General features: G+C 43.2%; 1 protein-coding gene across 1 annotated transcript in view; it reads left to right on the forward strand.

Moving 5' to 3' along the window:
• The window catches only part of LOC129858979 (uncharacterized), a 26,938-nt gene extending 14,667 nt beyond the window's left edge, over window positions 1–12,271 (forward strand). Inside the window, exons 6-9 of the mRNA XM_055928260.1 lie at window positions 5,274–5,458; window positions 5,599–5,648; window positions 5,731–6,688; window positions 10,372–12,271. Of these exons, the coding sequence (XP_055784235.1) occupies window positions 5,274–5,458; window positions 5,599–5,648; window positions 5,731–6,688; window positions 10,372–10,688 (1,510 nt within the window). The 3' untranslated portion in view covers window positions 10,689–12,271. The remainder of the gene's footprint in view (window positions 1–5,273; window positions 5,459–5,598; window positions 5,649–5,730; window positions 6,689–10,371) is intronic.
• Window positions 12,272–12,500: the final 229 nt, after the last annotated feature.

Below are 12,500 nucleotides of genomic sequence, written 5' to 3' on the forward strand. Positions count from 1 at the left end.
TATATATTGGGGAAAATACCACAGTGTGCCATCACAGCAGCAAGATTTCAAATCAAATCAAAATGTATTTGTCACATGCGCCGAATACAACCGGTGTAGACTTTACCATGAAATACTTACTTACAAGCCCTTAACCAACAATGGCGTTTTAAGAAAAATATGAATTTTTACTAAATAAACAAAAGTTAAAAATTAAAGAGCCACAAATCAATAACACTAACGAGGCTATACAGTGAAATGCGAAAGTATTCACCCCCCTTTGCATTTTTCTTATTTTGTTGTCTTACAACCTGGAATTAAAATAGATTTTGTATCATTTGATTTACACAACATGCCTACCTCTTGGTAGATACAAAATATGTTTTATTGTGAAACAAACAAGAAATAAGACAAAAAAACAAAGTCAATACATTGTAGAGCCACCTTTTGTAGAGCCAGTCTCTTGGGATATGTCTCTATAAGCTGGGCACATCTAGCCACTGGGATTTTTGCGCATTCTTCAAGGCAAACTGCTCCAGCTTCTTCAAGTTGGATGGGTTCGTTAAAGCTTATTAGGGCAAGGCCTCTTTTTTCTCAAATTCTGCCTGAATGATGCGTCAAAAGTAAACTGCCTGTTGCTCAGGCCCTGAAGCCAGAATATTTATATAATGGGTGCCATCGGAAAGGAAACACTTTGACGTTTGTAGAAATGTTAGAATAATGTAGGAGAAAATAACACAATAGATATGGTAGGAGAAAATCCAAAGAAAAACCAACCAGAATATTTTTTGAGAGAGAGACCATACAATGGAAATTACAATGGAAAGTATAGGGGCATACTTCCACAGGGAGTCAGCAGTCTATTTCCAAGATTTCAGGCTTGTAACTTCCAAAACGATTAAGAAACATCAGTTTTAGTACAGGGACACCTGCTAAAATCGGTTTCCTATTGAACATACTTCTTTCCGTAAGAAATATTATAGTTTGATTACATTTGAGGGTATCTGAGGAGTAAATAGAAACGTATTTTGAGGGGTAGATTTTTTGATTCCTATCTCTGCATGTTGAACGAGTGAATTACTCAAATCGATGGGGCCAACTTAACTGAATTTTTGGGATATAAAGAAGCATTTTATCTAACAAAACGACACCATGTTATAGCTGGGACCCTTTGGATGACAAATCAGAGGAAGATTTTCAAAAAGTAAGTGAATATTGAACGCTATTTGTGAATTTATGAAACCTGTGCCGGTGGAAAAATATTTTGATGTGGGGCACCATCCTCAAACAATCGCATGGCATGCTTTCGCTGTAATAGCTACTGTAAATCGGACAGTGCAGTTAGATTAACAAGCATTTAAGCTTTCAACGATATAAGACACTTGTATGTACCTAAATGTTTAATATCCATAATTTGTATGATTATTTACTAGAATTGCGCACCCTCCATATGCACCGGAATTTGTCCTGCTAGCGGGACGCCTAGCCCTAAGAAGTTGTAATTCCACAGATTCTCAATTGGATTGAGGTCTGGGCTTTGACTAGGCTATTCCAAGTCTATTAAATGTTTCCCCTTAAACCACTCAAGTGTTGCTTTAGCAGTGTGCATACGGTCACTGTCCTGCTGGAAGGTGAACCTCCGTTCCAGTCTCAATTCTCTGGAAGACTGAAACAGGTTTCTCTCAAGAATTTCCCTGTATTTAGCACCATCCATCATTCCTTCAATTCTGACCAGTTTCCCAGTCCCTGCTGATGAAAAACATCCCCACAGGATGATGCTGCCACCACCATGCTTCACTGTGGGGATTGTGTTCTCGGGGTGATGAGAGGTGTTGGGTTTGCGCCAGACATAGCATTTTCCTTGATGGCCAAAAAGCTACATTTTAGTCTCATCTGACCCTAGTACCTTCTTCCATATGTTTGGGGAGTCTCCCACATGCCTTTAGGTGAACACCAAATGTGTTTGCTTATTTTTTCTTTAAGGAATGGCTTTTTTCTGGGCACTGTTCCGTAAAGTCCAGCTCTGTGGAGTGTATGGCTTAAAGTGCTCCTATGGACAGATACTCCAATCCACTGTGTGGAGTTTTACAGCTCCTTCAGGGTTATCTTTGGTCTCTTTGTTGCCTCTCTGGTTAATGCCCTCCTTGCCTGGTCCGTGACTTTTGGTGGGCGGCCCTCTCTTGGCAGGTTTGTTGTGGTTTCATATTCTTTCACATTTTTTATAATGGATTTAATTGTGCTCCGTGGGATGTTCAAGGTTTCTGATATTTTTTTATAACCCAACCCTGATCTGCACTTCTCCACAACTTTGTCCCTGACCTGTTTGGAGAGCTCCTTGGTCTTCATGGTGCCGCTTACTTGGTGATGCCCCTTGCTGTGTGATGTTGCAGACTCTGGGGCCTTTTAGAACCAGTCTATATATATTCTGAGATCATGTGACAGATCATGTGGAACTTAGATTGCACACAGGTGGACTTTATTTAACTAATTATGTGACTTCTGAAGGTAATTGGTTGCACCAGATCTTATTTAGGGGCTTAATACTAAAGGGGGTGAATGCATATGCTCACACCACTTTTCAGTTTTAATTTTGTATAATGTTTATCATTTCACTTCACCAATTTAGACTATTTTATGTATGTCCATTATATGAAATCCAAATAAAAATCTATTTAAATTACAGGTTGTAATGCAACAAAATAGGAAAAAACGCCAAGGGGGATGAATGCTTTTGCAAGGCACTGTATACAGGGGGTACCGGTTACGAGTCAATGTGCGGGGGTACAGGTTAGTTGAAGTAATTGAGGTAATATGTACATGCAGATAGGGGTAAAGTGACTATGCGTAGATAATAGATAATAACAGAGAGCAGCAGCAGCATAAAAAGGGGGGGGGGTGTTAATGCAAATAGTCCGGGTAGCAATTTGATTAGCTGTTCAGCAGTCTTATGGTTTGGGGGTAGAAGCTATTAAGCAGCCTTTTGGACCTAGACTTGGCGCTCCGGTACCGCTTGCCGTGCAGTAGCAGAGAGAACAGTCTATGACTAGGGTGGCTGGAGTCTTTGGCAGTTTATAGTGCCTTCCTCTGACACCGCCTGGTAAAGAGGTCCTGGATGGCTTGGAGCTTGGTCCCAGTGATGTACTGGGCCGTACACACTACCCTCTGTAGCGCCTTGCAATCGGAAGCCGAGAAGTTGCCACACCAGGTGGTGAGTCAACCAGTCAGGATGCTCTCAATGGTGCAGCTGTATACATTTTTGAGGATCTGAGAACCCATGCCAAATCTTATCAGTCTCCTGAGGGGGAATAGGCATTGTCGTGCCCTCTTCCCGACTTTCTAGGTGTGTTTGGAATATGATAATTTGTTGGTGATGTGGACACCAAGGAACTTGAAGCTGTCAACCTGCTCCACTACAGCCCTGTCGCTGAGAATGGGGGCATGCTCGGCCCTCCTTTTCCTGTAGTCCACGATCATCTCCTTTGTCTTGATCACTTTGAGGGAGAGGTTGTTGTCCTGGCACCACAGTTCCAGGCATACTTAATGATAGTGTTGGAGTCGTGCTTGGCCACTCAGTCATGGGTGAACAGGGAGTACAGGAGGGGACTAAGCACGCACCCCTGAGGAGCCCCCGTGTTGAGGTTCAGCATAGGAGATGTGTTGTGGTCTACCCTTACCACCTGGGGTGGCCCGTTAGGAAGTCCAGGAGCCAGTGGACTTCGTAACGGGTGTTGAACGCTGAGCTGTAGTCAATGAACAGCATTATCATGTAGGCATTCCTTTTGTCCAGGTGGAAAAGGGCATTCATTGTTGATTATAATAGAATCATCTGTGGATCTGTTGGGGCGGTATGCAAATTGGACTGGGTCCAGAATTTCTGGGCTAATGTTGTTGATGTGAGCTATGACCAGCCTTTCAAAGCACTTCATAACTACAGACGTGAGTGCTACGGTTCGGTAATCATTGAGGCAGGTTACCTTGGTGTTCTTGGGCACATGTACCATGGGGGTCTGCTTGAAACATGCAGGTATTACAGACTCGGCCAGGGACAGGTTGAAAATGTCAGTGAAGACACTTGGCAGTTGGTCAGCGCATGCTAGGAGTACACGTCCTGGTAATCCGTCTGGCCCTGCAGGCTTGTGAATGTTGACCTGTTTTAAGGTCTTGCTCACATCGGCTACTGCGAGCATGATTACCCAGTTGTCTGGAACAGCTTGTGCTCTCATGCATGTTTCATTGTTGCTTGCCTCGAACCGTGCATAGAAGTAATTTAGCTCGTCTGGTAGGCTTGTGTCACTGGGCAGCTCACGACTGGGCTCCCTTTGTAGTCTGGAATAGTTTTCAGCCCTGCCACATCCGGAGCTGGTGTGGTAGGATTCAATCTTAGTCCTGTATTCACGCTTTGCCTGTTTGATAATTCGTTGGAGGGCATCGCGGGATTTCATATAAGCGTCTGGGTTAGAGTCCCGCTCCTTGAAAGCGGCAGCTCTGCCCTTTAGCTCAGTGCGGATGTTGCCTGTAATCCATGGCTTCTGGTTGGGGCATGTACACTCAGTCACTGTGGGGACAACGTCATCGATGCACTTATTAATGAAGCCGGTGACTGATGTGGTATACTCCTCAATGCCATCGGATGAATCCCGGAACATATTCCAGTATGTGATAGCAAAACAGTCCTGTAGCTTAGCATCCACGTCATCAGACCACTTCCGTATTAAGCTAGTCACTGGTACTTCCTGCTTTTGTTTTCACTTGTATGCAGGAATCAGGAGGATAGAATTGCCAAATGGAGGGCGAGGGAGAGCTTTGTACGCATCTCTGTGTGGAGTAAAGGTGGTTTAGAGGTTTTTCCCCTCTTGTTTCACATGTAACATGCTAGTAGACCTGTTGCCACAAAAAAAGGCAACCATTGAAGAACAAACACCATTGTAAATACAACCCATATTTATGTTTATTTATATTTACTTTCTTACATTAACTATTTGCACATCATTATAACACTGTACATAGCCATAATATGACATTTGAAATGTCTCTATTCCTTTGAAACTTGTGAGTGTAATTAATTAATTAATACATTTTTTATTGATTATTTAACTTTTCTTTATTTTCTATTTCACTTACTTTTGCAATGTAAACATATGTTTCCCATGCCAATAAAGCCTTTCGAATTGAATTGAATTGAATTGAGAGAGAGCAGAGAAAGAGAAAAAGAGAGATAAAGAGAGATGGAATGCCTGGATTGCTAAAAACAGAAATAATTACAATGTGTCCTCTCCCGTGTTTTCTCCTCCCAGTTGTAACGGTCTGGGGAAGAGTGACAAGCAGATGGGGAACGACCAGACTGATGCTGTCTGTGGACCCCCTCTCTCTGGTGCCTCTACCTCCTGGGTCCTACTGTTGGTTCTGTCAGTCATCACTGGCCTCTGTCTCCTCATCCTCCTGCTCTTCTGCTACAAGGAAAAACTCAAACTACTCTCAGGTACCTGAGGAAGAGATCACATTTGTTATGTATGACCATGATGTTGAGGGAATTTTGCTTTTATAGAAATATGTTTTGGCATAAAATGACTGACTAATGAGTGAAATGACTGACTAATGTCATCCTCTTATGTCTTACAGTGAATTTACGATCATGTGTCCAGAATCTGAAAAGGACCAGGATACAGCAGGTAAGGTAGACTCTCTTTAGGGGTCAAAATGACACACATTAACAGTTGACAAATAGTCTAATCTGTCTGTCTCTCTTTCCAGGAGACTCTGGCCCCTCTCTACCACAGTGGGGTCGTGGGAGGGGGACTAGAGGGTCAGAGCGGCACTCTACGTGAGACAACCTGTCTTATTGGCCTGGCTCACAGCCCCTCAGAAACCCCACACACCTGTCCTACAGCTACACCTGGTGACCAAGTCAAACTGCCACCCACCAAAGAGATGCAAGAGGAGAGGAATGAGAAGGAGGAGAGGAGGGAGGAGGAGGATGAGGGGGTGGGGAGTGAGGGGTCAGGGGAGGCAGAGGAGGTTTCTGAGGATGGTGTGTGTGAGGAGGTTGTACCAGAGGATGTGTGTGTGTCTCCACTGTGGGCTGGCTCCTGTGTGTGTGTGTTGTCTGTCAGGGAACCATTAGAGGTAGGGGATAATGAAGACTGTAGCCAGGCTGTCAACCCTGGAACCCTCGGGACCTGCTCCTGTGGAGGAGAGGGGGAGAGCAAGGGGGGAGAGAAGGATGAAAGGAAAGATGGAGGGAGGGAGAGGGCCAAGGTGGTAGAGGGCCTGCAAGTGAAAAGCTCTGAGAGGAGCAGCCATACCTCCTCCCCCTTCTCCCTCTCTCCCACCTCCTCCCCACTCTCCCCTGCTGACCATTCATGTGACCTCTACCCGCCGCTGACCCAAGTCAGGTCAGAGGTCAAAGGTCAGCTTATTGACAGCTCACAGGGGAAAGGGGAGGAGCTATACAGACTGAACTGCAGCATAAGCTCCACCCCCACCACAAAAGCCCCGTTGACCTCCACAATATCTCCTTACCCCTCGGTGACCTCTGTAACTGTGGGTGACCGGCAGTCCGAGCTGACCTCTGAGGCCTCCAGCAGTGAGCAAAACCAGGGACTTTCTTGGAGGAACAGTGGGGGAAACAAGCTCTCGTCTGGGGGCTCGGAACTGGATTGTGCCCCTGATAGCCTCCAGAGTCAACTCACGGAACCAGCACTCACCTCAGGTAGATACAGCGCAGAGTTCTAGCAGTGCCACACTCATAAGAAAAAGGCTAAATACACATGTCATTATACATTCCAACCATTGTTAAAGAGGAAAGATAAATAAATCGACTGGTGTTTCTCCTGGCTTATTGGACCTGGGTTACTGTATAGGACTGTGAAAAGATGATTCTTATTGGACCTGGGTTATTGTATAGGACTGTGAAAATATGATTCTTATTGGACCTGGGTTATTGTATAGGACTGTGAAAATATGATTCTTATTGGACCTGGGTTATTGTATAGGACTGTGAAAATATGATTCTGAAATCTCAATGTTGCTCCTCCAAAATGTATGTATTGGTTTCCACCTAATGTCCTCCTGTTGGTTTAACGACCACACACAGTAAGAATGTGTGTGATGAGCCAGTGATTACACGCTGTAACATTCAGTGTGTGTGTGTGTGTGTGTGTGTGTGTGTGTGTGCGTGTGCGTGTGCGTGTGCGTGTGCGTGCGTGTGCGTGAGTGGGTGTTTAACTCTCTGAGTGTGAGCTCACAAACAACACTCCTGTTTACCCAGAGTTCCACTGGGTTATTCAAAGTGACCACAGGTGTAATTGAAACAAGATGTGCTCTGAATACACAGCCCTTGAGTAATACACAGACTCACACACTTTCAAACTCTCATTGATCACTGTATACTTGAATTATGCCCCATTGCAGCAGTAAGCAAATAAACACAGTTTCCCATAATGTAGTAATAACATGTAATTAACTGGACTTCCCACTCAGAGGTTAAACATGGGATCACACCTCAGAGAGACAGGGACAGTCTCAACAGTCTATTGAGATTTCCTCTCCTTGTCTCTCCTCTCCTTCACAAAGAGCTGCAGGATAGGTGAGAACAGTACAGAGAGCGAAGCAAGGACACTTCTTCCACATGATCACATGATGAAGGAAGAAGGAAAGGACATGAAGAGAGGAAGCCACTTTAGACGAAAATGTTTCACAATCATGTGGTCAGATAGTTTTTTCTATTCTTACTATGCCATGTGTAGGGTTTATGTTATCTGCCTCTCTAGGGTAGTTCAACTGTAAACAGTCTACTGTAAACAGAGACAGCAGGTATTCCTGCACAGACTGGTATTACAGTTCCAGTAACTTATTTCAGATGTGATTCCAGACACTGACACATATGTTATGATAAATGTGTGCGTGAGTGTCTGTGTGTACAAAAATGTGTGAAGAGTGACTCAATGAAGGTCTGGGGTCTCGTTGCACTTCTAAAGAGTTTTAAAAAAGGAACTAGAGAAGGAAAGAAAAATGGAGAGAGAGCGAGACGGAAGGAAAGAACGGAGGAGGAGGTGTGTTGGAATGGGCGGCAGACGGCATCAGACATGGATGTCTGTAAGTTTCCGGTCGTGTTTATAAATGCCATCAGTAGTGTGATCTATGAATATGGAAATAAGGGAACAGATGGAAGTTTGTTCCTCTTGATATGAATGTTCCGACGGCTCAGTGTGGTGTCTGGCTGCAAGGATTGATGCTACAGTAGCTGGAAGTTACAGTGGCAAGAAAAAGTATGTGAACCCATTGGAAATACCTGGATTTCTGCATAAATTGGTCATAACATTTGATCTGATCTTCATCTAAGTCACAACAATAGACAAACACAGTCTGCTTAAACACAGGGCAGGTTGGAAAAACTATGTGAACTCTTGGATTTAATAACTGGTTGACCCTCCTTTGGCAGCAATAACCTCAACCAAACATTTTCTGTAGTTGCGGATCAGACCTGCACAACGATCAGGAGGAATTTTGAACCATTCTTCTTTACAAAATAGCAATATTCTTGATATGTCTGGTGTGAACTGCTCTCTTGAGGTCATGCCACAGCATCTCAATTGGGTTGAGGTCAGGACTCTGACTGGGCCACTCTAGAAGGTGTATTTTCTTCTGTTGAAGCCATTTTGTTGTTGATTTATTTCTGTGTTTTGGATCGTTGTCCTGTTGCATCACCCAACTTCTGTTGAGCTTCAATTGGCGGACAGATAGCCTAACGTTCTCCTGAAAATAAAATTTAGGGGTGGCAGGTAGCCTAGTGGTTAGACCTTTGGGCCAGTAACTGAAGGGTTGCTGGATCAAATCCCTGAGCTGACAAAGTAAAAATCTGTTGTTCTGAACAAGGCAGTTAACCCACTTTTCCCCCGATAGGCCGTCATTGTAAATAAGAATTTGTTCTTAACTGACTTTCCTGGTTAAATTAAAAGAATGTCTTGATAAACTTGGGAATTCATTTTTCTGTCGATGATAGCAAGCTGTCCAGGCCCCGAGGGAGCAAATACTTTACAGTTGGGATGAGGTTATGATGTTGTGCCTTTTTCTCTCGACACATAGTGTTGTGTTCCTTCCAAACAACTCAACTGTAGTTTCATCTGTACACAGAATATTTTGCCAGTAGAGCTGTAGAACATCCAGGTGCACTTTTGCAAACTTCAGATGTGCAGCAATGTTTTTTTTGGACAGCAGTGGCTTCTTCCGTGGTGTCCTCCCATGAACACGATTCTTGTTTTGTGTTTTATGTATCGTAGATGTTCCAGAGATTTCTGTAAGTCTAGCTGACACACTAGGATTCTTCTTAACCTCATTGAGCATTCTGCGCTGTGCTCTTGTAGTCATCTTCGCAGGACAGGCACTCCTAGGAAGAGTAGCAACAGTGCTGAACTTTCTCCATTTAGACAATTTGTCTTACCGTGGACTGATGAACATCAAGGCTTTTAGAGATACTTTTGTAACCCTTTCCAGCTTTATGCAAGTCAACAATTCTTAACTTTATGTCTTCTGAGATCTCTTTTGTAAAAGAGACAAGGTTCACATCAGGCCATGCTTCTTGTGAATAGCAAACTTACATTTTGTGTGTGTTTTTATAGGGCAGGGCAGCTCTAACCAACATCTCCAATCTCGGCTCATTGATTGGACTCCAGGTTAGCTGACTCCTGAATCCAATTAGCTTTTGTCAATAACCTAGGGGTTAACATACTTTTTGCAACCTACACAGTGAATGTTTAAATGGTGTATTCTATATAGACAAGACAAATACAATAATTTGTGTGTTATTAGTTTAAGCACACCATGTTTGTCTGTTGTTGTGACGTAGATGAAGATCAGATCAAATTTGATGACCAATTTATGCATTATTCCAGGTAATTCCAAAGGGTTCACATACTTTTTTTTTGCCACTGTATAACGTCAGATTGAATGACAGTATCTGTTTCTGTAGTGAACAGGACATGTCGTCTGTGATAATGATCTGACAAACTATACTTCTCTATGTCTAAGTGGTGGTTTGAATAAAGTTGGACATTTTCACATAGAATGAAAACTGCTTGTCACACTGAAACCCTGATGTTCAAGGATATGGTCAGGATGTCCTTGACCAGGTCTATGGTCAAAGGTACCGCAGCCAACCACGGTCTTTCTGTGGTCACTGTGCACCGTCATCATCACGCCCACTGGCTATTAGTCATCTGGGGTTGCCCCTAACGTGCTGGCTAAACTGACCCCTTATCTCGCTCTGTCTCTCTCTCGTTCGCTCTCTTTCTCTCGTTCTCTCTTTCTCTCTCGTTCTCTCTCTCTCTTTCTCTTATGTTCTCTCTCTTTCTCTCTCTCTCTCTCTCTTGTTCTCTCTCTCGTTCTCTCTCTCAGGTCAGGTGACGGGGAACAACAATACCACCTTCATCTCTAGCGGTCAGGTGATGAACTTCAACGCTGACGTCATCGTCGTCTACGTCAGCCAGACATCTCTAGGCAACGAGGGGGAGGGGCCAGACGATGCGTTCGGAAGCCCCGTCCAGGAACAGGCCAATGAGAGAGCTCCGATGTTCCAGAGTTCCATCTCCTCCAAAAGTGTCAGCCATTCGTCAGTGGCGTCCTCACTAAACTCCATTACCCATAACCCCCTACGACAGGAGGACAACCTGCCGGTTCAGGAAGTGACTGATCAGTGGCCGAGGGAGAATTGAAACGTGAACATTGTGGATAGTGTACCATTAAACCACGAGAGGAGCGAAGCCAGTCCAAGCCTACTGCTACGACCTACTCCAAACAATAGTCCATGTTCTTCCTGGGTTAGTGTTAAGTATTGGAACTGCGCCATAGACTTGGAACCTGGAGGACTGTGATCCTCATCTGGCCCTTGTAGTTGTTTCTCAATAGTCTCACGTAGAGCTTTGGCGGTAATGAAATTTTGTCAGCTGGTGAATGTCAAGCAAATAACTGCCTGTCTCACAGTAATTGACTGTTAATTAACATAAACACATTTAGCATCTCTTGGCTTCCACTTCCTACAAGCCACTGATGCAGACCTTTAAAAATTGAATAAATCCATGTAATATAGCCTAAACCATCACAGTAAATCCATTATTTATTTTTGAGTGGTCTAAAGAAACATGATATGAAGAAAATGTAGTCTAATTCCTTATGTTAGGTCCTGATCTGGCTATGCCAAATGTCTGTGGGCTACACTAGTTCATTTAGCAGACAAGATTTGTTTAGAATTCCGTGTCATTATTATATATGTTATAATATGAAGAATACAAATGAACAAAGGGTTAGTGGAACAAAGCTGAATAATTATAACACGAGGCTAGTCTGTGTTGAGTGGTTAACAAAGAATCAGGTACAGTACTCCCATGTGCTTAATTTAGAGGTTTTGTGTAACTTTAGTTGTGATACAAATGTTGGGTTATATGTTTTGATTTCTAATACATTTTAAGGCTGCATGATGCAACTCTAATGATGATTTGAAAAAAAGTTGCATGAAAGGCAGCATCTCTGCTTTGTTTTTCTTGTGCATGATGTACACACTTCATCAGTCTCTCATTCACAATTTGACAAGCACTTGATAATGCCTCGAATGTCCCGGCTACATCCCCTTTGTGTGGCCTTAATGCCCCCTAAAAGAATCCATGCCTTTTGCAGCCAGTGGGCATTGTGGGCATCTACACTGATTGGAGTGGATTTAACAAGTGACATCAACAAGGGATCAAAGCTTCCACCCAGATTCACCTGGTCAGTCTATGACATGGAAGGAGCAGGTGTTCTTAATGTTTTGTGGACTCAGTGAATAATATACATGTAAATGTTTGTAGAACGTGTTTTATGCTGTCAGGTGTAGGACTAATGAAGAAATCTCTGGAACCAAAGACCTTATTGTTTTACTACAAAAACCATGGAAGTGGTTTGGTGATCCACACTGTTGTGAGTAACCATGTTTAAAAAGACTGGTGTTAGCTTTAGCTCAGAGGGGTCAGTCTTGTGCCCAGCAGGAGAACTAGGATTCACCCACCAAAATAATTAAGCACCTACTCATGATTAGATATTGACCTTCCTTAATAAGAACTGAGAGTTTGTGTAAGCCGAGACATTTTGTTAATCTGGCTCCACAAGTCCAGGTCTGAGACCAGGTATTCAATAGCTATCCAATAAAATAAAGCTTTCAGGAGTTGAAAGTGGAAACTTTTACCTTGTTCATATCTGTAAATAAAATGTACATATTGATTCAAATCAAATTGCAATAAATGACAGAACTGTTTTGATAAAAATTCATCGTGTTTTTTCATCAAGCCCCGTTGTGACAGCAGTCTTACTGTTACTTCATGGTTTACTGTCTACTATCTGGTAATTACAATGAATAGTTATTCATCTTCTCTCAGAGCCATAATGACTGTGAAAACAACGCTAATTACACATGCAGCCAGGCTTCAGTTTCTGTCACTGTCCCAATGCTGACAGACAGACTGACAGTCTTTCATTACAACACAAGATGACTGCCA

The sequence above is a fragment of the Salvelinus fontinalis genome, chromosome 7 (genome assembly GCF_029448725.1).
Source record: "Salvelinus fontinalis isolate EN_2023a chromosome 7, ASM2944872v1, whole genome shotgun sequence".
Classification (NCBI taxonomy): domain Eukaryota; kingdom Metazoa; phylum Chordata; class Actinopteri; order Salmoniformes; family Salmonidae; genus Salvelinus; species Salvelinus fontinalis.